Source organism: Notamacropus eugenii, chromosome 7 (genome assembly GCF_028372415.1).
Source record: "Notamacropus eugenii isolate mMacEug1 chromosome 7, mMacEug1.pri_v2, whole genome shotgun sequence".
NCBI lineage: Eukaryota > Metazoa > Chordata > Mammalia > Diprotodontia > Macropodidae > Notamacropus > Notamacropus eugenii.
Genome location: NC_092878.1, coordinates 47227154 through 47254281, shown reverse-complemented (window position 1 = coordinate 47254281; position 27128 = coordinate 47227154). Strand labels below are relative to the sequence as shown.

The window sequence follows — 27128 nt, the reverse complement described above, 5'->3', positions numbered from 1 at the left end:
TGATGACAATGGGAATGCAAAATATAAAACCTCTACTTAGAGACAGGAAGCGCTAGGGAAGAAAATGAGTATCTCAAGGTGAGAGGATTTACCTTATTTCTCCCTGGTGAGAGAATGGGCTAAAAGCACAGGACTTTGTGAAAACTGAGAACCAAGGCTACAGAAGGTCTGAGAACCCAGAGATTTATAAAGATGTTTGCAAGGAATACCAATAGAACCGGGGAAAGAAATGGCAGGAGTGTGTAGAAGAGGATGGGGCGTTGTTAACAAACTATCATATTATATGTAAAAGGAGTGACAAAGTGCTGGAGGAAAAGATTCAGCTGAAAAAGGAGTTAGCTGATTTGCAAGAGAAGCTTTCTATGTTACACTGTGGGAACTTTCCCTTAGAAGAGCAACCTAAAAAGTATCAGGTGGTTACAGAAAAAAACAATTGTGAAAGTGGCTCAGAAAAAAAAAGAAGGGGAAAGTTAACAACAGGAAAATGAATGCAGCCCTTGCATTTGAGGGGCCTGATTGGGGCCCAGACACCTGGGAGGAAGATGTGTGGGAGGAAAATGAAACAAATATAGAAGAGGAGGCTTCTAGGAATGTGGGCACTCTCCAACATTATGAAGCAAGCAGGTGAACTGCCTCCCCTCCCATCCCCCAAGAGCTTAAAGAAGTAAATGAGGACTTCTTACTTAGAAGGAGGTCACTGATACTCTAAGTCACCTCACCCAAAAAAAATGGGAAAATCATTAGTATCTTGGATGGTGAGAATTGGTGATGAAGGAGAAGCAGGAGTATGGATACATAACATAAATTGTTTGAAATTCATAGGTATTAGTGAGAATCCTTTTGTACAACAAGCTTTTAGGGAATACCATATTGAAGGAGGTAACAATGGAATGAATCTGTTAACTTCAGCTGCAGAGGGAGGCAGTAAGCAGTATTCCTCTAACTCTATGTGGCCTAGTAGACCCTGGTATTCACTTAGAGACTATATGAGAAAGTTAAAGGAAGCGCTTATGAAAACTACAATATTGGTCAGAGAATCCAAGGCTTATCATAATGGTTCCCCACAGAGATATAATATTGAGAACTGCTGCTCCTGCTTATAAGCACCTGCTGCTGACTCTACTAATTGGGGAAATAGAGTACCCTCTTTTGGAGGTACTGGATAAGATTTCACAGTTAGGTGACTTAGGGGAATGGGGAAAAGATAAATTTCCTTAAGAGAGAAGAAGAAATAGTCACCGGACTCAGTCAGAATGGATTAACAAGGCAAGAACTGTTTACTGCTTTATTAGGAGCAGGGATAGATTTTGGAAGAATAGATGGTATTCCAACTAATGAACTATATAAAATGTACCGAAAAAAAGGGACTAATATTAGAGGTAATAGGGAAGTAAGAACTGCCCCTACAGATCCTCCTGACTCATTGTATCCAAGTTTGTCACACCTTTAAGGAGAATAGGAAATTGGTCAAGCCCCAGTTCAGATTAAAGAAATATATACAGATGAGATTACAGACCTCATATCAGTTTAACCATACATTGGAAAAATGGAGCAACCACTGTTAATTGTTGTTTATTGAGGAGAAGATGATTATCAAATTGTGCCCTTACCTCATATATTTTACTGTAAATAAGGCCATGATAGTGGGTTCACAGACTCCAGATGGCTGATTCTGTACTTACCCTGCTTCTGGTTATTGTCTCCTTATTCTTTTTGGCTTTTGTCTGTTTAACCTGTTTGCTAGATTTATCTTCTGCAGGCTGAGTGCCCTCCATTTGTAGATGACTGAATGCTTAAGTTGCATGTCACCCCCTGTCCAAGACTACAATATGTCAACTAAGCTCCAGGTACTGGCTAAAGAACTGACCCCTCAAATAGGACCCCACAAGGCAGGGACTGCTCCATGTCTAATCTCAGAAGGAAGTAGTTATAGAAGAGACCTTTGCCCCTTACCCCAAGGGATTTTGGGTCCCATTCATTTGAGGGGAAAATGATGAGATGTTTGTGTTCAAACCTCTACCTTAAGGTATTATTTTATGTGTTTATTTTGTGTTATCACTGTTATCCCTGTTATATTATTGTGAAGCTATTTCGATACCAGTTACCCCTAAACTCCCATTGATCTACTAATGGACAGGAAAGATCTTGGAGCTGAATGTAATGGTAAGGAAATCTGAAGATCTTCCCAGCCCCTAAATAGGCCCATGTGACCTGCTTTGAGCTTTGGCCCAGTCCACAGGTTGAGTCACATGAAGTCCATGGTGAGAGGAGCTTGCCAAATGGTTGGTGGAGCAGGAAGGGCAGAGCTGAGAGACAGTGAGGTGGAGCTGAGAGAGAGAGAGGAGGCAGAGCAGGCAATGAGCATGAGTGAAAGAAGGAGTTATTTTGCCTAAGGGAGATTGTTTGTGATGAGGCCTGACAGAGGGAAGGCATGGGGATGGCTGTGCTCCCTGCATTGATAAAGTGTATAGATTTCCTTGTTACTATGAGGGATCTGTCTTGATTTTGTCTTTATTTTGTGAATTTACCCTGGAAGTGTGCATGCATATCCATAGTGGCTGTTGTGGATATCACATTGGCGATACAACATTCTAGAACTAGAGGGTAAAAAAGAAATTGAAAGAATTTACCAATCACTTCCTGAAAGAGATCCCAAAATGAAAACTCCCAGGAATATTATAGCCCAATTCCAGATTTCCCAGGTCAAGGAGAAAATATTGCAAGCAGCTAGAAAGAAACAATTCAAGTATTGTGGAACCACAACCAGAATAACACAAGATTTATCAGCTTCTACATTAAAGGCTCAGAGGACTTGAAATACGATATTCCAGAGGGCAAAGGAGCTAAGATTAAAACCAAGAATCACCTACCCAGCAAAACTGAGTATAAAACTTAAGGGGAAAAAATAGACATTCAATGAAATAGAGGACTTTCAAGCATTCTTGCTGAAAAGACCAGAGCTGAACAGAAAAGTTGACTTACAGATATAAGACTCAGGAGAAGCATTAAAAGGTAAACATGAGAGAAATCGTAAGAGACTTGTTAAAGTTGAACTGTTTACATTCTCACATGGAAAGATGATATTTATAACTCATGAGACCTTTCTCAGTATTAGAGTAGTTGGAGGGAATACATATGGATGGAAGGCACAGGGTGAGTTGAATATAAAGGGATGATATCTAAAAAATTTTCACCAACTGTGGCCATACATTGAGGACAAATTGAGTAGAAGATACAGGACAAGAAGGAAGAACCCCGCTGTCTCATGGTTTTATGTTACAAGAAAGAAAAACTAGAGTGAAAACATAATGGAAGAAGAAACAAAAAGAAAACAAGATAACAAGAAAAACTGTAAACAATATGAAGTTAAATAGAACTTCTATTTTGAATATTCACAATTAGATTACGCTACAGCTTCTTTATTAATGTAGTTTAGGAGAAAATGTTAGCAGATGTGGGAATTAACTATAAAGATCAAACAGGGTTCTAACATATTTTAAGAATGTATGTACTTATTAATACATTTAGAGGAAATGAGTATTTATAGCTTTGGAGACATATTAGAAAATGAGATAACTATTAACAGAATTGTACCGGGAAATTCAAGCAAATTCAATTTAATTGTTTTTTGTGTATAAGTGGTACAATTCAAAGTGACTATTCAATTACATTCAGTGATTGTCCTTTCAATTCAGATCCAAGCTAACTAGGTAGTAATTGCCCTAGTATCTGCACAAACAGAAAGGAACAGGAAAAATACAATTGCAATACAGTGGGCATAGGACAAAGAGAGCTGTGCAAAAAAATAAAAATCTCTTGCCACCTTATGTTCAATAACCTCTGCACCTTTAGGGGACTAAGATCTCTAGTACATGAATGAGCCTTGATAGAGTGAGAAAGTAAGAGGGAGATGGTAGGAAAGAAGACATGATCCTTCTATTACCTAGAAAGCATTCACAATAAGTAAGTAAGTAGCCTCAATATATCCTAAAATTTGCTAACCTTCAGAGATTTGGGAGAAATGGCAACTGGTAGAAAAAATGTACACACACACACACACACACACACACACACACACACACACACTCCACAAATGTTTTCATTCCCTCATGTTACAGAAGAAAATACACTGGATCTTGAGTCAGATTGTGACTTACCTACCTGTGCAACCTTGGGCAAGTTACTTAATTCCTCTGAGTCTCACACATCTGAAACACTGGTTGGGAAGGAAGTGGGAGGAGGCTGCCTAGATAACCCTCTAAAGTCTGTCAGCTTTAAACTATCATCTTATGAACTTCCTACTTCCATCTCCAAGCAAAAGAATGCTTATTATTGCATATAATATATATTTCTATAAAAATAAATTGGATTATATTTTTGCAAATACCTATCAGGTTCATTATATTCTCTCCCTTCTTTACAGCGACATCTTCTTACATCACAACGTTGATAGTGCTGCAAAAGTTCTTGATATGCATTTTCTTCCAGTTCCCAAGATGCATCTCTGCAAGTATAGATATGAAAAACAAGACATTTAGAATCTCATGATTCTAAAAATGAAACTTTTCCAGTATATTATGAATAAGAATATATATGTATTTGCTTATGTATAGATCATCCATCCTTTCAAGATTTAAATCCAGTAGTGCAATTTTTATTCTACAATTTGTTATTCCTTTAGCAATGAGGTTTTGAATGTTAAAGAGACAATTAGAGAATTTACTGTTTTTAAATGTCATCTATAATTTTTTTCCCACACGTTTCAACTCAAAGAAATGCAGAAAGTATCAGAGTTGGGAAGGACTTCAGAGGCTAGTTAGTCTAACACTAACCCTAAAACAAAATATCCTCTACAACATTTAAGACAAGGAATCATCCAATTTTTGCTTAGAGACCCCCACTAAGGCAGGTACACCACCTTCCATGGAAGTTTATTCCTCTTTTGGGAAGACCTACTTTTTAGGGTTTTCTTAATAGCAAGCCTATTTTTACCTGTTTGGAATACCCATTGACTGTTCCCAGGACTGCCTTTTAGGGTCAAGAAGTTTATTTCCTCTTTCAAATGAAAGTCTTTCAAATAACTGAAAATCAGTAGCTTCCCCTGAGTGTTTTCTTCTCCAGAATTGAGTTCCTTCAGTTGATTATCGTAAAGCAATAGATTCAAAGGCCTTTATTATACTCTGAATACTCTTTTACTTATTAATGTTATCAACTTATTAATTTACTTATCAATATTCTTTCTAAACTGTGGTACCCCAAATTAAACGTTGCACTACAACTGTAAGCTACCAAGTACAGCAAGGCTGTCACCCCTCTTTGGCCCTAGACAAAATGTACCACTTAATGTAACATAAGATGTATTTTTGGCTACCAGAATAGAGTATACTCCCGACACATATTGAGCTTAATACTAAAACTTCTAGATTTTAAAAATGAAAGTAACTCCCCAACCCTGTATTTGTAAAATTAATGTTTTTATCTAAAACATATAATGTTTTTATTCCATATTTATACTCTTTTTTTTCATAGATTAAGCCCAACATTCTCTCCTGTCAAAACTTTTCTGAATTCTGATGGTCATCCAGGGTGTTAATTATCCTTCCCAATTTTGTTTCATGTGGAAATTTGATAAGCATGTCATCTATGCGACTATCCAAATCATTAGTAAAAATATTTTACAGTACAGGGCCAAGCACTGATCCTTTGGGAAATTCAGTAGAAACCTTTGTGACAAACTGACTTTGAAACATTAATGGCCACTCTTTAGGTCTAGTGCTCTAGCCATTCATGCAATTTGAAGTCCATCTCATTATCTTTTAGTCACAGCTATTTGAAAATTTGATAATTTTATAAAGAATGAATCTAAAGTAAATTATTTAGTAAGAACATTAAAAATATTAGCTTAAGGCAGTCTTTGATATCATCAGTAATACTGAAATACTATAAATTAGAAACCCTAATAATTCTTCAATGATGAGGTTGTGCAGACTGATATATTCTGTTAGGTTAGGAACAAATGACATGAAGACAGCATGGCCAGAAGCTACCATAGCTATCGACCCATATTATGCAGGTAACTGCAATAGCTACCATTTGACAATTGACTGGGTCAGAAAGCTTGAAATTCATATTTTTTTCTGTTATTAAGCCCCATATTTAAAACACTGTTTATTCACCAAGAATCTAAATGCAACTCACTTTTCAGGAATATGAATACCCATTCTTAACATTTCACTCTGAAATTTATCACTGTTATTGCATAATGGGCACTTGAAGAAAAATATTCCAGCACTGAGTGCCTGAACCTATAATGGAAAGTAGGAAAAAAATTAATTCTAATCATTTATTGGGTTGCAAATTACATTTTTAAAAGAATATTATTTTTTTACTTTAAATAATGTGCAAATATGTATTTCATGCCAATTGAAACACACCTGACCCAAAAATGTGCCTGTCATGAAGAACAATGAACTATTGTTGCTGAACTAATGGAGTTTATGAAACATGAACAAGTTAACATTTGGTATAAATATTTATACATGGAATGATCAAACCTTTAAGGCAATTAATTTTTTCAAGAACACTCTTGTATATGGTGAATTTTTTTATTAATAGGTAATATATATCATAATGATATCTATGAACTGTTTTGAGATATCTTATATGTATGTCATACAGGAATAAATTGGATTTTCACTATTTTTTTCAAGGAAACATAATTAATACTGTCACTTCAAACTGAATCAACAGTTGATTATGAAAGTTAAAGGCCCAAGGAGTTTGAATGCCCACCCTGTGCTTTGTTCTTCTTTGTATTCCCCTCACAGCCTAGTACAAGGCCTTGCAAAACAGGAGGCATTTAGATCAATTGCACAAATGTTGTTTAAGTGCCTTCAATGGACAAATTACTGTGATAAACTCTAAGAATACAAAGCCTAATATAATATAAACCTAAACAGAGAACCAACTAGAAGTTTTTGATCACAGACCGATGAATCAGAAAAGACTACTTGAACAGCACTTGGATGCATTAGAAAGGGTAAATACTAGAGGCAGAGAGTATTTAATGAACTGGTGTTGGAGAATGCTTGGAGAATGAGAAAATGGATAAAGGTATAATTAGCATGTTTCGTAAATTTGTATATGAGCCAAAATGGGAGAAATAAGAATCAAATAAAAAACAAACTGGTGCAAAATTGGGCCTGGTAGAATATAAAATTTAACAGGGATAAAATAACTGCTGTGTAGTCATTTACATTTGGACTACAAAATCAACATCAGTCAAAAATGCTACAAAGCAGTCAGATACCTGCACTAATAAAGAAACTAGGAAAGGAAGTATCCCACTGTATCATCCTTTGGTCAGACTTCAACTAGAAAATAGCTTTCAGTTCTAGGTACCACATTTCAGAAAGTCACTGAAATACTGAAGAGAGTTCAGGAGTGTGACCAAGATAATGAAGGGCCTTGATATTAAAAAACGGAGAATATTAATCTAGAGAAGATTTGGAGGCAAAATGATAGCAACATTTAAAAGTGCCACTCTAGAGAAGGTAGAATTAGGGGCAATTAGATGTTACAAAGGGGAAGATTTAATTTTGACTTAAATAAAAACAATGAGAATTATCTAAATAAGGAATGGGTAGTTCCCCTTACCAGGTCTTCAATCAAAGCCTGGAAGTTGCATTTAAAAAGAAAAAGACTATCCTACTTCCTCACAAAATCCTTTGAGGAAGTGATATTTACATGTATCGCTTGAATTCTATTCTACCACCTCACTGTGACATAAAGGTGATCCTAAGTTCCCAAAAGCTATGTCAGCAGAATGCAAGTCCTGGCAAGTTCTACTAAGTTAGAACGAATGTGAATATGCAACCAGTCATGGACTATACTATATGCCTGTTGTCCAATGTCCAGCCTAGAATAGTTTAAAAGAAGTTAACAAGGCTTCAAGGTGATTCATTTTTCAACCAAAGTACCTGGAAATCCACCAATTATGCTATAAAGGGAGCCAGAGCATGTGCCATCAGAGGGTATATTCATGATAAAATTACAGATTCTCAAGTACTGAACTAAGTATAAATAGCAACGAGAACGAAAAGACTAATTCTGCCACAATTTAAAGTCAAATTTGTTAGTAAAAACTTTTAAAATAAATTATAAAAAGCTCAAACATGTTATGCTACCTGTAAACAATCTCTGTGAAACCAAGCATTTTTACAACAAGGACTTCCCAAAATGCTGTATGTTGGAAGATGTTCAATATATTCCAAACAAATTGTGCATTGTGAAGAAACCGTACAATGGCTAGATGGTGTATTTTGAACAGGCCGATGATCCCAACAGAATGACCTTGAAAGCAAAAATATGTCCACTTTAATTTATAACATTATGAAATACATGCCATTGGCCTGAAGAATTATACTTTACCTAAACAAGTCAGATAAGTCATTCAAGTCTTTCTCATGATTAACCAATAACAAATACCTTGGAACTTGCTTTAACACTATTTTCAAGGATCTTATACAATCATAAGCAATTTAGAATTTTTAGTGATCATATCCTTACAGTAAAGAAATCTGAGGCTCAGAGTGGTTAAATTACACAGCTGCTTAAAAAAAGGCAGGGCTGGGATTAGAATTTAAGTCACTAAGTGGCAGGCTACTATTTTTTCCACTATGTCATTAATGTTAAGAGTTTATTATAATTTTGCCTGTAACAGCATTTAAAGAGGTTTGCCTTATATAGAATTCTGAAATATAGTAAAATGTTAATTTCAGGTTCTAATGTATTAGTAAAAAATTTGAGTGTGCATGCTATTTTGTAAGCTACAAAACTGAACATATGCTCAAAAGAAACATACAACTTGAAGGCAAAATACTTATGTGCATAAAAATTGGATTCCAAACAAAACCCCCACAACAATAATAATGATAAAAAAAACCCTTTAACTTATTTAATAAATCTATTTTCATTTGTATCAAATACAACAGTACTAATGATAAAAAACCCCTTTAACTTATTTAATAAATCTATTTTCATTTGTATCAAATACAAGTTGCTAAGTACACTAAATAACTACTCTAGTGCCATTTCATGGTGTGGATGTGATCCTGGATTCTCAGCTAGGGACATCTGAAGACAAAAATCTAATAAGTCACATTAAACTAGAAAAGTTCAAATATGGGTCCAGTGATAGCTGTTGTCCAAAGACCAGCCTAGTTAAATTCAGAGTTCTTCAAGTTGGCTTCAAAATGGTTTTTCTCATTGGCCACAGTAACTCCTGAAAACTGTTATAACATGTCATTGGAGGAAATGTACAATTGTGAAATTATAAATCCTTAAAGTATAAGACACCATCTATTTTCTGAAATGTCAGTTTAATTAAAAGTGAAAAGAACACACTTATATTATTGTCAAAAGGCTAGAATTGAAAAATATATAAATTCAAATCAATTTCTTTCAATTCACTAAACATGTATTAAGCACCTACTCTGTGCAAAGTACTGTACTAGAAACTGAGGATAAAAAGACAGAAATTAAAAAGTCACAGTCCTGAAGAAGCTTACATTTTAATGGGGATAGGGTATGTAAGGAGATAAGCAAGTACATAAGCATTTGAGAAGGTTGGTAACATTAATAACGAGGGAAATCAGGAAAAGCTTCCAATGGCAGGTAACACCTTATCTGAGGAAAGCTAAGAATAAGGATAATATATGAAGGTAGGAATGGAGATGATTACACATATACCCTCCAGAGGCAGGTCTACGAAAAGGCGAAGGATGGGTGTGCTGAGCTATGACACTTGCTTAATGACAAGGAGGTCAGCCTGGCAGGAGCATTCAGGGAATGAAGACAAGTAAGTCTGGAAAGGCAGGATATGCAAAGGTGAAAACAGATTATGAAGGGCTTTTTAGGCCAGAAAGAGTCTGCATTTTATCCTATAGAAAGTGGGGTTCCACTTGAGGAGGGCAGGGGCATGCTTAGCCCTGTATGTCTAGGAAGATTCTATTGGTAGGTTTGTGGAGAATGGATTGGAAAGGCAAGACACTGAAAGCAGCGAACAGTTGGAAGGCTCTCACAACAGCCTAGCAATGGACGATGTGGGTCTGATGGTAGGGGCTCAAAGAAAATGGATTCAAGAGATACTGGGGAGGTAGAACTGGCAAAACTTGGCAAATAACTCCATGTAGAAGACGAAGGAAAGAAAAGAGTCTGAAGTGGCTAATCTTTCAGGTGAAGTGAAGAATAAAATAGAAATAATAAAACAATAAAACAAAGTTGAGAGTAAAACATGCTTAGTAGTTATCTCATAAGACACCAACTCATTTTTTAGAATGTCATTTCTATTTTGGTTTTCAGTTTACTCAGTGTGAATACTTAGCTCTATGGAAAAAATGTTACATGTTACTATAATTGTAATTAATATAACAGTGGAAAATCTACGACTGTAATGAATTTACACATTTCTCTAAGCACAGGAAAAGGAATAATTGCATTATTTCCCAGCAGTATTATTATGTGCCTTAAATTTTAAGTCAATCTAGTTGTATTCCCTCAACTATAAGGTAGTTAAAAAGTCCTCTTCCTAAGGCCAAACAAATGGAGAGTATTCTTTGAAATAATGTGTGCTTGGCACATAGAAAGCACTTAACAATTTTTTCTTCCCTGATTCATGCATAGTTTCAGAAAGAAAGAGGCTAAGCATGTAACTTGGGGGCAAAAGTAGAGGTAGGATAAAGGTAGACACAATACCAAACTGGTACTAACATAAAGTTCCTTGCAGCAGAAATTAAACTATTGGTGGCAGGGATTCCACAGCATTGTATTGTTCCATTAGGGAATTTAAAATGTACCAAATTAAGATGTCTTCTTCATCATATTTAACAGTAAAGTAAAATAAAAACTTACCCAAAGTTTCCAGTAAACTGGAAAATACACTGTTTCTGAACTCCACAAGGAAAATGATAGCTCCGTTTACATTTGCTGGCTACACAGCCAATTGAAGCGCCGCTTTTCTTGCAAATGCAACATTTCTAAAACAGAACAACAGAGAAACATGAATTATCTCAGATGAATCCAATGACAAAAAATTTACATTAAAATAACAAGACTAATGTATTAATGAAAAGAATGAATATCTTTTATGAACATTAAAATTGCTTTTCCCAAGTAGCATTTTTGATAAGTGAAGACTTAAGAAGTTTCCTAATCGGACTATTATTCTATTCTGATCTCTTCTAGAGTCTATAATCTGCTAGTTTAATAGGGATATAGACTAGATCTACAATTTCATTAGTCTAAGGAACTATTAATTAAAGAAACTCCTCTACCAATGCTAGTCAGCACTTTCTTTGAAACTTAATAGTTAAGAGAGCTGTCTCAAGCACTGAGAATTTAAGTGATGTATGCGATTGTAGTACATGTGAGTGGCAGGATTTGAACCCAGATCTTCCTGACTTGAAGTTAACTTTCCAGCCACAACACCAGGATTTTTTATGGGGGAGAGTAAAGTAAATTATGAAGGCATAATTTATTATGGGGAATAGAGCTTGTGAAATACAATACAAAAAACAAACAAATCAACCTCTATCAACTCCAATGGCTTCCCATTGCCTCTAGGCCTAAACACCAACTGGGACAGTAAGAAGCAATGAATATGAACAAAGAACTATAAAAAGACTTTTATGAACTGATGAAGAGTGAAATAAATGCAACTGGAAGAATAATTTATACATTAACAGCAACATAAAGACAACTTTGAAAGATTTAAGAACATTTATCAACACAATGACCAATCATTATTGCAGAAGATGATAGGTGATAAAAGAAGGTGATAAAGTATGCTACACACCTTCTGAAAAAAAAGTTGTAGAGACTTAGGGCATAGAAGAAAACATTTATTTTATTGCATGGTCAATGCTGAAATGTCTTTTCTTGACCGTGCTTGTTATGAGTTTTTTTTGTTTGTTTTCAATGTTAGGGGAAGGGTGGGAGAAAAATCAATTTTTGTTCATTGAAAAAATAGAATTTAATTAAAAGGATACAGAGAATAGATGAGAACACAACAATCTTACTGGGGAGATTCAGAATGAATCTCATATAAAGTATGGACAAATAACCTGCTTTATGTCATAACATTCAGCTACATGTAAAACTTTCATTTGTGCAGTATATCTATATCTGTAAACATGGTATCCCCAGAGTCTTAATGCAGTCTGTAAACTACTAATGCTACAAAAGCTTGAAAACTGCACTAAGATTTTTGGGATGCTCTCTGTCTTTCTATTGCTGATTCTAATCAGAACAAGCAAGCTACAGACAACTCTGGTTTAGCCTCAAATATTATTCAAGAACATATTTAAGGTCTAAGTTAATCTCAAAAGGTTGCAGTGTACCCATGGAAAACACTGCTGGCACTTTGAGAACTTGAAAAAACTAGAATCTTGAATATAGAAACGCCCTAAAATTAACAGAATGCTCAATGGCAAGTAGCTGCTCTGAACTAAGAACTAACCTAGATTCAAGGTCCAGGTGGCTTGCCATTGCCCCAAACTTAATGCAACACAAATTCACACCAAAAGAAAAAAACCTAGAGGTCTACCTTTTGGGCCATGGGAAGATTCATAGTTTTATAGGATTCAACAGGAAAAGTTTCTTATGGAATGTTAAGGGGTTTTCTGAACTCATCTTTTTGAGTTGACATATTTTCCAGAAATACTGGACTCAGCATATGCAGGACACCCTGAATGTGTCAAGAATGAAGCTGACAGAAAGTGTTGTTTGCATCCCCCAAGCTGGACCCCCTGTGTATCCCTGAAAGTCAAGACAGGCACCAGTCACTCTGCACCAGGCTGAGAAATTGCTTGTGCAGCTAAGACCCTTGTAGATAAGCACACCATGCTGTCTTCACAGTCTAGCACAGGGGTGGGGAACCTACAGCCCTGAGGCCACATCTGGCTTTCTCGGTCCTTGGGTGAGGCTTTTTAACCTAGTCCAAGTTTTACAGAACAAATTCTTTAAGGGGATTTGTTCTGTGAAGTATGGATTCAGCCAAAGGGCCACACTTGAGGAGCTAGAGGGCCACATGTAGCTTTCAGGTTGCAAGTTACCTAACCCTGGTCTAGCCTTTCCCAAGAGAAAGAATGTGGCTTTTGCTGTCGCTTTGCTCCTCCCCTTTGCGAGAGGTTTTGTCCTTTTCCCACTTTTACTGCAACTTTCCCCCTCCCATGCCATGCCCCTTTAGGTAGAAATTTCTGGTTATCTCCTCCTTCCTTTGTCCTACCCTTATAAAAATGCAAACTTCTACATGGATTGTGAACTCTTTGGTTTCCACACGCATATTATGTTCATTTCTCTCATAATAAACCTAGTTTTCATGTTAAGTTTCGTGAAGTGGTGATTTCCTGTTGACAGGTTGTTGTCTGTCATGATTTGCTGCACCAAGTCTCCAACTGTGGTTAGTTTAAGATGTTTCTTGGGGCAAGGAGGGTGGCTGAAACACTGGCATTTAAATTTGTTAATGATCACTTCCACATTATTTTACTTTTAAAGATTATAAATTATAATCTATGAATACTATATTTCACGGTAGTTAGTGTGAAAACATGAACTTAACTTCAAAATTTTCACTGTAAACAATGATTAAAGAAAAAAATTCTCATAAATTATATAAAAGGTATTTAAGGTCACCTTCTTACCAGCTTAGAAGCTCTGTTTACTTCCTTCTTTATATCTTCTATTAGAAAACCATAAACACCTTCTTTTTCTTCACCCCTCTGCCAAATTCCACTCGACATCAACTAAGAAAACAGATTTAAGTGAGAAAAGAAATCATAACAAGCTACTTTTGAGCACAATATCTGCCCTCTCAATGGGATATCTCATCAGCTTCTTGCTGTGCCACCTCACAAATATCAAGTGCACTAATTCCTAGGATTACTTTTCGTGCCAACAAAGCAAGATAACACTTATGTCCTTTGATTTAATTAACTTATCGTGATAGTTTCACAGATATATGAGAATCACAGATGTAGAACTTTTATGTGACTTTTAGGTGACTTCAGACATTACCTAGTTCAAACGTTTCACAGACAGGGAAACTGAGACTCGGGGAAGGAAAAATTGCCTAGTGCCATGCAGGTAGTAAGCATCAGAGGCAGGATTTGAACTCAAATCTTCAGACTCCACTCTCAATGTCTTTCTGCATTATCACACTGCCTGATCAACCAGAGACTAGAGATATAATAAATAAGACGTAAAGGAAGTTATTTTTAAAATTTGTATTAAAAAAAAAAGATTTCATTGATTCTTGCATAGTCACCAGTACACAGACACTATGAACAATGGGTATATTTTTAAATGCCAGTGTTAAATATCTAAGACCACATAGATGTAATCCCTTCCTAAACCATTTTTTTCGGTGACTTTTCTGCTTTGGGATTAGAAGCAAGTGTCCCCTAAAATGAGGACATTTAGTACCAGTATCTTTAATGTCACTGAAGTGTTAGGTCTTCTACAAAAAGTTCCACTAATGGTAAAATCAAGCTCTCTACAAATATAATATTTTCCAATTGTGTACAGTACATTAACAAAGTTGGTGGAAGAAGTTAATATTACCACTAGAAATATAACAATGTTACAGTGAGCACACTATTATCAAAGGGAGATCTGCGATAGAGGTGTGTTTTACATAAGAAATTATTCTACCAAAGATAAGATAGATACAGAAGACAAGTATTTAAATTGTTAAAATCCGTAAAAGTCATAGTTATAAGTCCCTATTGTTAATCTGTTATGCTTCATTTTGCAAGATATAAATACTGCCTAGGGATCTTCCTTAATATTTGATTAACTTCTAATATGAAAAATAAACCAGAACATCATATTACCTCTTTTAAAATGGCATTTATACTTATATAAACATGTAAGATAAAATAGAATGAGGCAGGGATATGTTTCTAGAGCAGGGGTGGGGAACCTGGGGCCTTGAGGCCACTTCAGTCAAAGGGCTGCATTTGAGGACGCAGAGGGCCCCAGTTTCTAGAGCTTTCCTTTGCAAAAACACTTAAAATTTCTATGAACTACAGAAGGAAGTAGCATGGACAAGTGAAAAATGACTTGGTCTCTTTCTTTCCTGTCTGGAACCTCCTCATTTTCAGTTTTTCCATTTCATTTGGGCAAATCATCTTTATTCTCTTTTTGGTGAGTCACTTTTTTTGTGTGTGAACATTTTCCCCCAATTTATCTTCCATTCTGTCTTTCTGGGCGTAAGCTCAACTTTTCCAGGGGCCAGCTGAGCTGACGATGTTGCTGCCTTCCTTTTAGAAACCAAAATGGGAGGAAGAGAGCTGCAACTAAAGCCTGACTTCCCCTGCTGTATCACTCCTCTTCCTATAGCATTTGCTCCTAGTACCTAAGATACAACTGTTAATTAAATTACATATAATTTGGAACAACTCAGCTAATTACTAAATCTCAGTGTGACTTTTATTATAAAAAAAAGCTATTCATATTTTTATTTTATTATAACTTTAACAGCTTTTTACTTAAAAACAGATCTATATTACAGATGTTGTGACCAATTTTTTTAAAGTTGCATTTTGTAGAGCACAGAAAACAGCAAAAATTATGAAGTTACTGATTTAACATGGATTAGATACTGAACATTTTAAAAAAATCAACAGAGAAGTATGAACTGTGCGGAAATATTTAATTTACAAATAACAGAAAAATAATATTCCAAGAACATGAAGAATGCTGGACATACAGGATTACTCTGTGGTGACTTACTCTCATGTACCTGGGTCTATCACCGTATCTGATTGTGGATTGGCAGCGCTTTTCCTCTGCCCTCTTTCCTTCTGGATACTCCTTTTTCCTCTGAATTCTATCAACTTCTTTCTCCTGGTTCTCTATTTATCCAACTATTCCTTCTTCGTGACCCTTTGCTGCTGCTTCTATTCCCTGAAAGTATTCCAAAGTTCTAGGCACTGGCCCTCTTTTCTACTCTTTTTCCTATACTTTTTCCCCTTGATCTCACCTGCTTCAATCATGACTTTTCAATTAGCCAACAAAATATTCATTTAGTACCTACTATATGCAAAGAACGCAGAGTCCCTAAAAAAAAAAAAAAACTATACATAAGAGTGTAGTTTTGTATACATTTCTTTGAATACTAAAATATTCATGTTGATGTTTATTAACATTCTAGGAAAAGAAAAAAAATAAGTCTGAAAAAAAGTACTCAGTTTAACACAATTTTTTAAAAAAATATGAAGTTTTTACTCACTCCCCAAGGCTGTGAGGTAAAACTACATACACAAAGATATATGTAGAGAGAGAGATCTAGAATCTTTTGCTTACTTTTAAACCTACCTTACAAGTAGTAATAAGCAGTAGTTGCACCAGTGGCATTGAAGTGGTTTTTAGTCAATTTCCGTGTTTAAGTCACATGGTTGGTACAACACAGCCATGCCTATGAGGTGTCTGATGTTCAAGGTTTGTCTGGCCTTTATCTCCTTGGCACTGCTGAATGCCACCATCGAGTTCAGATTTTTTTTTTTTGACAAGGAAAGAACTAACTACCATAGGGTCAATGTGGGGCAGTGTTGGCTTATAATTCACAGTGATTTTCATCCATACTGTGAAGTTATAAGATCAACTCTATTACTTCACTAAGATGGCCTTGGGAAGTAGCAATATGACACTGGGTAAGTCATTTAAATTCTCTAAGCTTCTATTTCCTCATGTAGAATCTATTTAAATTCCCGTTTGACATTTAAAAATCTTCACAACTTGGGCCCTTCCCACCTCCTTGGTTTTCTTACATATTACTCTTATCCAAATACTTTATAGGCCAGCCAAACTGGTCTGCTCATTGTTCCTCATACACAAAGCTCATTTCCCATCTTCATGACATCTCACTGACTGCCCTAGAAGCTTAGAATGCTCCCTTCTCTTTGACTCTGACTTTTTGGAATTCTCCTTTTCTCCTATGAATCAGATCAAGTACCACATTTCTGTAGGAGATCTTTCCTGGTCCCTAGCCACTAATGTCTTCCCATAAAAGGTTATCGTATATTGTCTTGGTATAGGTCATACAAATGCCAACATATGTACATGTTGTCTCTCCAGTAGAAAACAAGCTTCTTAAAGGCAGTTCTGTTTAACTTTTGTCTCTGCATATTCAGCCCTTAGCATAATGCCTGGGACATACTTTGTACTTATAAATGCTTGTTGATTGACTGTACAATGAGAATAATATCTACCCTGCAAGGCTGTTCTAAGACTCAAATGAGGTAATGTATGTTGTGCAACTTTTAACCTGAAAGTGCTACAAAAATGTCAGATATCATTACTACTACTACTACTACTACAACTCCTTTGTATTAATTTAATTAAAAAATATTCATTTCAATGTTCCAGTATACTGAGCACTGGATAGAAGAAATTGCCCCATCCCATTCTGGTAGCACTAGGCAAAATTTTAAGCAATCCTTTTCTTCAACAACTGAGTCCCTATGGCTTGATACCTGGTAAAGTCCATTAAACTGCTACTGTAGTTAAGTAAATTTCATTGGCATTAAAATCTTCGACAACCTAGAAATTTTATAAAAATGAACCATGAAATTCTTTAGACAAAGAAGCATACCTAGCCTTTATTTGTATGGCACATGAGCCAAGAATGGTTTTTACATTTTTTCAAGAAAATTTTATTGTATTTAATAACATAAAAACCATTTCTCAGCACACAGACAAGTCAGCAGAACGGATCTGGTCCTGAGGCTATAGTGTGCCGACCCTGATCCACACAAATACTCTCATTTTACAAAGGAAGAAATTAAAGTCTAGTTTCCCTAAAATTTAGGGAAGAGTTAGGCAATTTGCCAGTAATCAAAAATAGCCTTACTTTTCCCAAGAATTAAACATTCGAATGATTTAAATCAATCATACTTACTAAACAATAGTAATGTATAGTGAGGTTGTGGTCCTGGTAAATTTTCTTTTCTCCATACTTTTCAGGATAGTCATCAGTTCTTCGACAGAGAACACAAGCTGAGAGTGAAAGATATTTTCAAATATATTTTAGAACAAGAGCTACATATCGGATGACAATGTACAAGGCCAATGTATACTAAGTGATATAGGAGAGATGTAAAGAGAAGAGAAATATCACCTTTGGTTGAGGTAATTGAGTAAAGTTCCATAGAAAGGATTTGACTTACTAAGCTAGTCATAAAAGCTATAAGTATCTATGGACTAAGTACTGATAAACAGCATAGTTTAAACTGGGATAAAAGACAGGCAATAACACATAAGAAATAAGCTTACAGCTCTGCTTCCTATTCCCTTTTCATATTCCTTTCCATTCCCCTAGAGGACAACTGGAAATCAACAGTGAATGAAAGGTCCCTATCCTAAGTCTTTATAGAGATCAGGTAGGAAAGAAAAATATTTAAGTGATCCAATCCCATTAAATCTAATACTATATATTATAAAATATAATGTACATACAGATACAAAAGTATAGAACAAGAACTTAAGATATGTATCCAGAATAAAGTTCTAATTGAATTCCATATTACATCCTAAGTGTTGCAAGTAAAATTTTGTTATAATGTTTACATTCCGTGTTGAAACTTGCTCATTTACAATGAGTATCAAATAACCAGGTTTTTCGATTCAATTAGGTCATTCAAAACTATTAGAAATATCAAGATACTTCAAAAAAAGGTCTTATAGAACTACAAAATAGAATTTTTAGAATTTAAGGGATCATCTAGTCTAAACTCTCAATTTTATAATCATTTATATATGATTTTATAGATTTTATATATTATATAAATTTAATATATAAAATAATATATAAATATTATATGACACATTGTATTAATTATAATTACATATAAATATAATTAACATTGTAATTATTATGTAATATTAATATATATTTTGTACATATTATGTATTTATAATTTTATAAGAAACTGGTGAAATAGAATATAAACAAGAAAATTGTTTTTAAAAAGTCAATTTAATCCTTTGAAAATGTTAACAAGTACTTAGAGTGAATATAAAATGTCATTAAATTACAATGTTTACTCACCAAAGTTCTGAAGCTGACAAATATTATTTTCATTCATGCTAATGTGTTCCTTTGAAATCGAGTCCTAGGAAAAATTGTAAGTAATTGATCAAGGATACCACTTTACAAAAGACAAAATTATCAAAAACTTTAAATCAACTTATTTAGTCTACTTAAGATTTTACATATAGGAAGGAGTCTGAGTAGTGGTTACAAGTAAGAAAACTTTAATTATTTCCAGTCACAAAAACTGAAACATTCCTTTTAGGATGGTTTAAAGACCTGTAGTTTTAAAGCTGAAATGGATATAGAGAACATTTATTTGAACCTTACTTGATACACAGAAAAGGAGGGCCTTATTATTTAAATAATTTACCCAAGGTCACAATGGTAATTAGTAGCAGGACTAACTCGTTCTAATCTAGGTCTTCTACTTGAGCATTTCATATTCTTTCCTAAGTCATAATAAATTTTCCCCTGTTCCAAACACACACATTTGAGATGGCTAATTAGATTGACTAGATACAGAAAATAACAAGCAAGTTTGTACTGGCTTTTGGTAAACTGAGGCTTGGCTCTGCATTCCACATGTTTCATTTTTGCTTAAAATGCTAATGAATTTTTGAAAGATTCTATAAAGATGACAGGTAGAAGGTATTCTCAATCCTACCCTCCCTATCCATTATACAGATACAAGTCCTTCAATCTGACTCATTTCCACTTGTCACAGTTATGTGCTTAGCCCAAATTTCCTTTCATCTCTGATAATTGGCATTTAAATAACCACCTTATCAATAGCTGATCAACCAACAATTATTTATTAAACATCTATAAGGTGCCAGGGATTGAGAATACAAATTAAAAATGAAACAGTCTCTCCCCTCAAAGATCTTAAGCTCTACTGAAGGAAGACAACATGTATATATGCACATACATACACACACACACAGAGTAATTCCTCTCCAGGTTCTGGACCTATGGACTTTCTCTACCATGTCTAGAAACTTGTTCATCCTAGAAGCTCACCCCAGAACTGAAATTCACACATTGAAAATACCCCTTTGCCCCTGTCTCCCAAATCCTCTATATTGGGAAGGCATCCAGGCCAGCCATATCTCATTGCTCGACAGGGTATATTACAGACATTTTCTACCATGTGTCTTCATAGCATGGCTACCTTCCTGCTACCTGCCTACCTCTGTCACTGTCCCCTAGCCTTTTTTAGCTTTAAACCAGCAGGTCATTGAAACAGGCCAAGGGTAAGGTAAAAGAAAGTCTGCACCAGAGTGGTTACAGTGTCAGAGGACAGAAAGGAGATTATACTAGAAATGTTACAGTGGTATAATCAATAAAATTTGCCCACTGGTTGGCTGTGGGGAGTGAGAGAGTGAGGACTTGAGGATGACAAATAACAAGCTCAATTTTTCGGCATGTTGAGTTTAAGATGTCTACAGGATATCCGGTTCAAGATGTCTGGTTTTGGGAGTTTAGTTTGGTTTTTTAAGTTTGACATTAAAAAAAATATGGCAAAAAAAGAAAGGATAAAAATTTGAGGATAACTTAAAGGTTTCAAACATTGGAGACTAGAAGAATTGTGCTATCTTTGACAGATTTGCAAAGTCAAGAAGAGTAGTATCTGGAGAGAAAGACAGTAAGTTTTATTCTGGAAAAGCTAGATCATTAATTTAAAAAAGCTTCCATCTAGTCCAACCCCTTCATTTTACAGGTGAAGATACTGTGACCAAGAGTGGTTATGACTTACCTAAGATCACAAAGGTAGTAAATAGGGAAATTAATTTGAACCCAGGGAAGACCTTTATGAATTGATGAAGTGAATTAAGGAAAAACAAGAGAAGAATTTATAAAATGACAATAATACAAAGGAAAGTAACTTTGAAAGACTTTCAAACTCTGATCAATATAATGACAAACCACCATTCTGGAAGAATGAAGATGAAGCACACTATCCACCAGAAGGGTAAGAGTCTAAACGGCAGAATGAGATACAGTACAACATGGCAATCATTTTGCACCTCTCTAATTGATTCTCTCCTATTCACCAGAGGCATTTGAATCGTTTTCATTCTTCCTCAGGCCTCCTTGGGGAGGAGGCAAGGAAGCCAGGGAAACCAATAGAAGTGAAGAAGAACATTTCCAGGCAAGGGGGACAATGAAAAGGCACAGAATCATGAGATGATGGGTCATTTTAAGTAACAGCAAGAAAGTAGGCGTTACTGGATTGTCAAGTACACAGAATAAAGTACAAGGCAACTGGGAAAGTAGAAAAGGCTTTAAAAGCCAAATGCTTTGTATTTAATCCTGGAGGGAATAGGGAGCTACAGGAGTTACTGAATAAAGAATTAACATGGTCAGACAAGGACTTTAGGAAAATCACTTTGGCACTTGAGTGAAGATGAATTCTAGCAGAGAGAGAAAGACTTAAGGCAGGGAGACAAACCATAAGGTTATTTCAATAACTCAGCTGTGAGGTGATAAGGGCCTGTACCAGCACAGTGGCTGTGGTGAATGAAAAGAAAGATGTTCCTGGTAACAGATAGGATATGTCAAGTGACTACAAGCAAGGAAATAAAGATGAGACTGAGAGCCTAGTAACTGGGAGGAACAGGGAAGTTTATAAGAGGGAACGATTTAGGGAAGAAAAGGACAAGTTCTGTTTGAGATATGAGTTTGAGATGCTTATGGAAGGTCTAGTTTGAGATGTTCAAAAAGCTTTTGGTGATACAAAACTAGACTTCAGAAGAGGTTAGGGAATGGATATAAAGACCTAAGAATCATCTACATAGGTAAAATAATTGAACCTATGGAAGCTGGTAGAATCATCAATGGAGAAAAGGGCACAGGACAGAGCCTTGGGGGATTGAAATACAGCAAAGGAGATTGCGAAGGAGCAGTCAGACAGGAGAACTAAGGAAGCAGTGTCAAGTTGAAACAGCACCACTGGATTTTAAAGGTCAGTGGTGACTTTGAGGAGATGAGTTTCCATCCAATGGACAGAACAAAAGCCACACTACACAGAAGAGAGAAAACAGAGGCTTCAGCTGCAGCAGCTTCCTCAAAGCGGCCAATAGAGAACTGCAGCTTGTAGCGTGCAGCACGTACTAGAGGTCAAATTGGGAATTTTAAGGAGGCATGAACCTGTTTATAGGCAGCAAGAAATGAGCCAGTAGATCGGGAGTGATTAAAGATTGCGGAAAATATAGATAAGAGAAGGGGAAATTTTCTAGAGAAGAGAGGAAAGGATGGGATCAGGGTTGCTTCTGGATAACTTTGCAAGAAAGGCCAGACACCTCTTCATGAGAGATGAAAAGGAGGAGATGAGGAAGGTATTTAGTGACATGAGATATGGAGGGGAAAAAGAGGAAGCTCTTTTCAAATAGCCTCTATTTTTTTCTGGGAAGTATGAAGTGAGGCTCTCAACTGAGATAGTAGGGGTGGAAAGAGGGAGTATAACAGAACACTTGAAGAGAAATGAAAAGACTTAGAACAAATTATGAGGAATACAAATACGCAAAAACAAAATACAATCTATGAGAAGCAAAAAAGCAATGATGTTAAAAGTCAAATAATAATGTATGATCTCCATACAAACAAACATATTGATCTTAAAGACAGCATACAGAAGACAACTTAAGGATCACAGGTCTCCCAGAAGAACATGGCAAGTCAAAAACTCCAGTGCCTCCTGTGTACTATCTGTGAAACATAATCTTTCTAGCACTAGTATGAATTGACACTTTTTAAAGTGAGGCACAACAGAAAATAAAGGGGAAGAATGTAAAATCTATAAAACAATAACATGGATGCTATTTAGGAGAAAACTCAAAATAGGTACCTTAGAAGCTTTAATTCCATGTTGAATACAGAGACTAAAGAAATAAGTATAAGGAACATGAATCAAAGAATAAAAGACTAGAATAGAAAAGGAAGAAAATTAATGAAGTGAATAAGGGGAAAAATTCTTTTTAGAAAAAGGCATAGAAGAGGAAATTTAAAAAAAACCAAGTCGAAGACAAATATTTTACTTATTTAAAAAAAAAAAAGTGGAAGAAATATATTATTAAATGGAATGTGGGAAACAAGGAAGTTCTCTTTCCACAGTTTTGGGCAATCAGGTTGTGACCTAAGATGATCAGGTAAAGGTCAAAAACTTGTGCGCAGGCCTGATGAGCTGTTTGAGGGAAAGCCTATCAGAGAGAACATAAAGTCACAAGGCCAGGGGACAGTGACCCAGGAGATCCAAAGTTTGGAATATTGTAAGAAGCTTCCATTATTCTGAACGTGTTGCAGTCTTCCAATAGCCACACTGGAAACAACTACCCATTTATTCAAAGGAATGAACGTAAAAGGCCTTCCCTCCTCTGAACTCCATTTTAATAAATTTTCCTTGATACCTTTTTGTATGTCAAGTTTGTCTCTAACAATCTGGCGCCTGACATGGAGCTCAACTCGCTGATTTGAGAGAGTGAGGAAACACAGGGAGGGCACTCCTGTAAAAAAAATTTTTTTTTACAGTCCCTGTAAGTTAAATCTATTCCAGTTCAAGTATGCAACATTGGACCACAGGCAGCAGAGGAATTGGGGAGCAAAATTTGCCAGCAGACAAGGTGAACCAGCATACTGGGTAAAGATCAGGTCATCCCAGGAACTTGAACTCTGGGTTGGTCTTTTACTGATGGAGTGAAGTTTGGGTGTGGTAAACTCTTTGTGGGTCATATCCCTGTCCAGGAATTTCCTTCTTGGCCCTAAGCTAAGGAAAGAACTTGGACAGAATCCAGGGAATTCGTGTAATGGCAGGAAGGAGAGCCCCTGGGGATATTGGGAGCTTGCTCCCAGGTCAAAAGGACTATGCTGGTAGCTGGGGCCCAGGGACATTAGTCCCAACACTGGCATTTTTCTAAGCCATAGACAAACAACTTGTAAGTTCGTGTTTGTCCCAGAACCTGGAGTGAGCTTATTAGGGAGGAATTTAATACTTAAAATTGGCTAGGAACCACAAGTTTTTGACCAGGTCTGAATTCAAATTTGAACAGGCAGTTTTCAGAGGAAGAAATTAAAGCTATCTTTATCATATGAAAAAATGCTCTAAATCATTACTGATTAGAGAGATGCAAATCAAAACAACTCTGAGGTACCACATTACACCTATTAGATTAGCTAACATGACAAAACAGGAAGATGATAAATGTTGAAGAAGTTGTGGGAGAGTTGGAACACTAATTCATTGTTGGTGGAGCTGTGAGCTGATCCAGCCATTCTGGAGAGCAATTTGGAACTATGCCCAAAGGGCTACAAAAATGTGCATACCCTTTGATCCAGCAGTATCACTTCTAGGACTGTATCCCAAAAAGATCATAAAAATGGGAAAAGGATACACATGTACAAAAATATTTATAGTAGCTCTTTTTGTGGTGACCAAGAACTGGAAATTGAGGAAATCAATTGGGGAATGACTGAACAAGTTGTGGTACGTGAATGTAACGGAATATTATTGTACTATAAGAAATGAGGAACAGACAGATGTCAGAAAAACCTGGAAAGACTTATATGAACTGATGCTGAGTGAAATGAGCAGAACCAGGAGAACATTATACACAGTAGTAAGAAGCCACAGTGTGCGAGGACTGTTTCTGATAGACTTAGACCTTCACAGCAATGCAAGGACCTAAAATATTCTCAAAGGACTCTTTGAGTCTGGCAAAATGCCATCCACATCCAGAGAAAGAACTAGGGAATCAGAACACAGAATGAAGCAGACTCTTTTCTCTTGTGTTACGTTTTGTTTTTTCTCATGATTTCTCCCATTCTTCTATGCAACATGACTAATGTGAAAATGTGTTTAACAAGAATGTATGTACAGAACCCACATTAAATTGCATGCTATCTCGGGGAGGGAGGAGAGAGAAGGGGGAAACAGTTTAAAACTTAGGGAAGTGATTGTTGAAAACTGAAAAAAAAATTAATTAAATTTAAAAAATATATAGTTCACAGCAGAATTCTTAAAAAAAAATGCAAAAACTGTGTGACCTCCTTGGCTCCATTTCTCTAACTCACTTCCCAATCCCTTGAACAATCTGGCTTCTGACCTCATTACTAAGCTTCAATAACTGGAAATAAAAGCAATAATAAATGAAAGCGTCTCTACCCTCAAGCAGTTTGTCATGATACAGGATGAGACGTGTATACAAGTAACTTTTAAAAGTTAAAGTGTGGTAAATATGTAGCAAAGATTAAACAGAGAGAAAAGAGAGCTTTGAGAAGGGATAGATGACATTTAGCTGAGTGGATTCCAGAGACACTTCATGGAATAGAAGCTACCTATGCTCTCAGACCTTGAAGGAAATTCAGCAAGTAGACCGGAATAACATTTCAGGTATGAGGGAAAGTTTGCATAAATGCACAAATGCAAGAGTACAAAATCAAATTAGTAGTTCAGATTGGCTAGAAAGTAGAGGTCATAAAGTAGAGTAATAATAGATGAAGCTTACATACAATTTTCAGGTTTAGGAAGCACTTTAACATATTATTTCATTTGATCCTTTAAAAAAAAGTAAAATCTTTAGAGATTAAGTCATTTGTCCTCAAACAAGTGTCAGAGACAGGGTTCAAATACAAGTCTCTCCTGACTCTAAATGCTATGCTTAGAAAGAAGGACCTTAAATGTCAAACAAAGCCTATTTTATCATATATGAAATCAGGAGCCAGCAAAGCTTTTAACTGGAGAAGGAAATGAACAGACCCATAAATAGGAAGATTATTTTGTAATGGTCTTTCTCCCATACTCCCTCCTCTTCCATCTTCTTGCTTTCATTGAGCCTTGCATCTCCCCACAATATACACTAGATTCCTGGCAATCCTCTCCAGCATGGCCTCTATCTTTACTCATTTCCCTTCCTCTATCCCCATACATGGGCACACATTGGTCCTGCAAAGGAGTTGGAATACTCTCTGCTCCCCATTCTCACTTCCAGACTATCCCTTTGCCATCACTCTCCTGTTTTGAATCTCATTCTAATAAAATTGTTCAACCAAATCAAAACACGATGCTTTGTATGCACTGACTGCAAAATCATCATCTTCCTCTATTTCCCAACTTGCATCATTATACCAGGGGACTTCAATAACCCTGTTGAAGTTCTACCAGACTCCCTCATATATCATCCCAAGTCTTCCATCTTTTTAAATCCTTTGCTGATTCTTTCATTCTACTTCAGCTACTGCTTTAGGCAGTCCCCACATATCAGCACTACCCACAGGAGTTCTATTTTCTTAATAAAAAATTCTCGTATTCCTCTGACCTTCTATCACTTGATCTCTCCCTAATTCTCACCTCCTAAATCATACCCATATCAAGACCTCTAATTCCTCTATTCTTCAGTACTTTCTCAAGCCTTTACCTCTGCTCTGACTTCATTTTGCTTCCTTCCCAATTTTAGCCTTATTGTTGACCAATTCACCTCTACGTTATCATCTACTGTCAAATCCCTTGTTAAATAACAACCCTTGGATTACTCCCACTGCCTCCTTAGCTCAAATTAATAGTACTTTTGAATGGAGCTGGAGGAACTCACAGAACTATACTGTCCCAATACACTGTAGATTCTTTCATCTGACCGCTTTTTCTCTACTCAAAGAGCCACCTCACCACTTTTTACCTGACAGTTTCTTCCCTGGAGTCCATCTCACAGCTATCAAACGTAGACTGCCCAGGTCATTCCCCTACCTCAATAAATTGTCCTCACTCATTTTTGCCTCTAAGATCAAATGTTAGTTCTTCCTTTACCTTTTTTTAAATATTAAGAAGTTTTTATTAGTATTTTCTGTTTACATTACCATAGTATCCCACATATCCCTCTCCATCCCTGAGAATCATCCAGTGTCACACAGGGGAAAAAAGTTATCATAATGGATTGATATACTGAAAAAGTCTGAAAACATGTGCAATGTGGAACATATGGACCTCTCACTTCCATGACGGGGTGGGTTGGAGGTGTCTTCTCATATGTTTTCGTTTGAGCCCCAT

At 36.0% G+C, this 27128-nt stretch overlaps 1 protein-coding gene across 6 annotated transcripts in view; it reads right to left on the bottom strand.

Annotated features, from left to right (window-relative positions):
- The window catches only part of G2E3 (G2/M-phase specific E3 ubiquitin protein ligase), a 70008-nt gene that overhangs the window by 31269 nt on the left and 11611 nt on the right, over window positions 1-27128 (bottom strand). For all 6 annotated transcript variants that reach the window (XM_072625176.1, XM_072625174.1, XM_072625178.1 and 3 more), the window contains 7 exons: window positions 19109-19172; window positions 17960-18057; window positions 13701-13802; window positions 10912-11036; window positions 8187-8352; window positions 6199-6305; window positions 4388-4504 (listed from right to left, as the gene is read on the bottom strand). In XM_072625176.1, the coding sequence (XP_072481277.1) occupies window positions 4388-4504; window positions 6199-6305; window positions 8187-8352; window positions 10912-11036; window positions 13701-13802; window positions 17960-18057; window positions 19109-19145 (752 nt within the window). In that variant the 5' untranslated portion in view covers window positions 19146-19172. The remainder of the gene's footprint in view (window positions 1-4387; window positions 4505-6198; window positions 6306-8186; window positions 8353-10911; window positions 11037-13700; window positions 13803-17959; window positions 18058-19108; window positions 19173-27128) is intronic.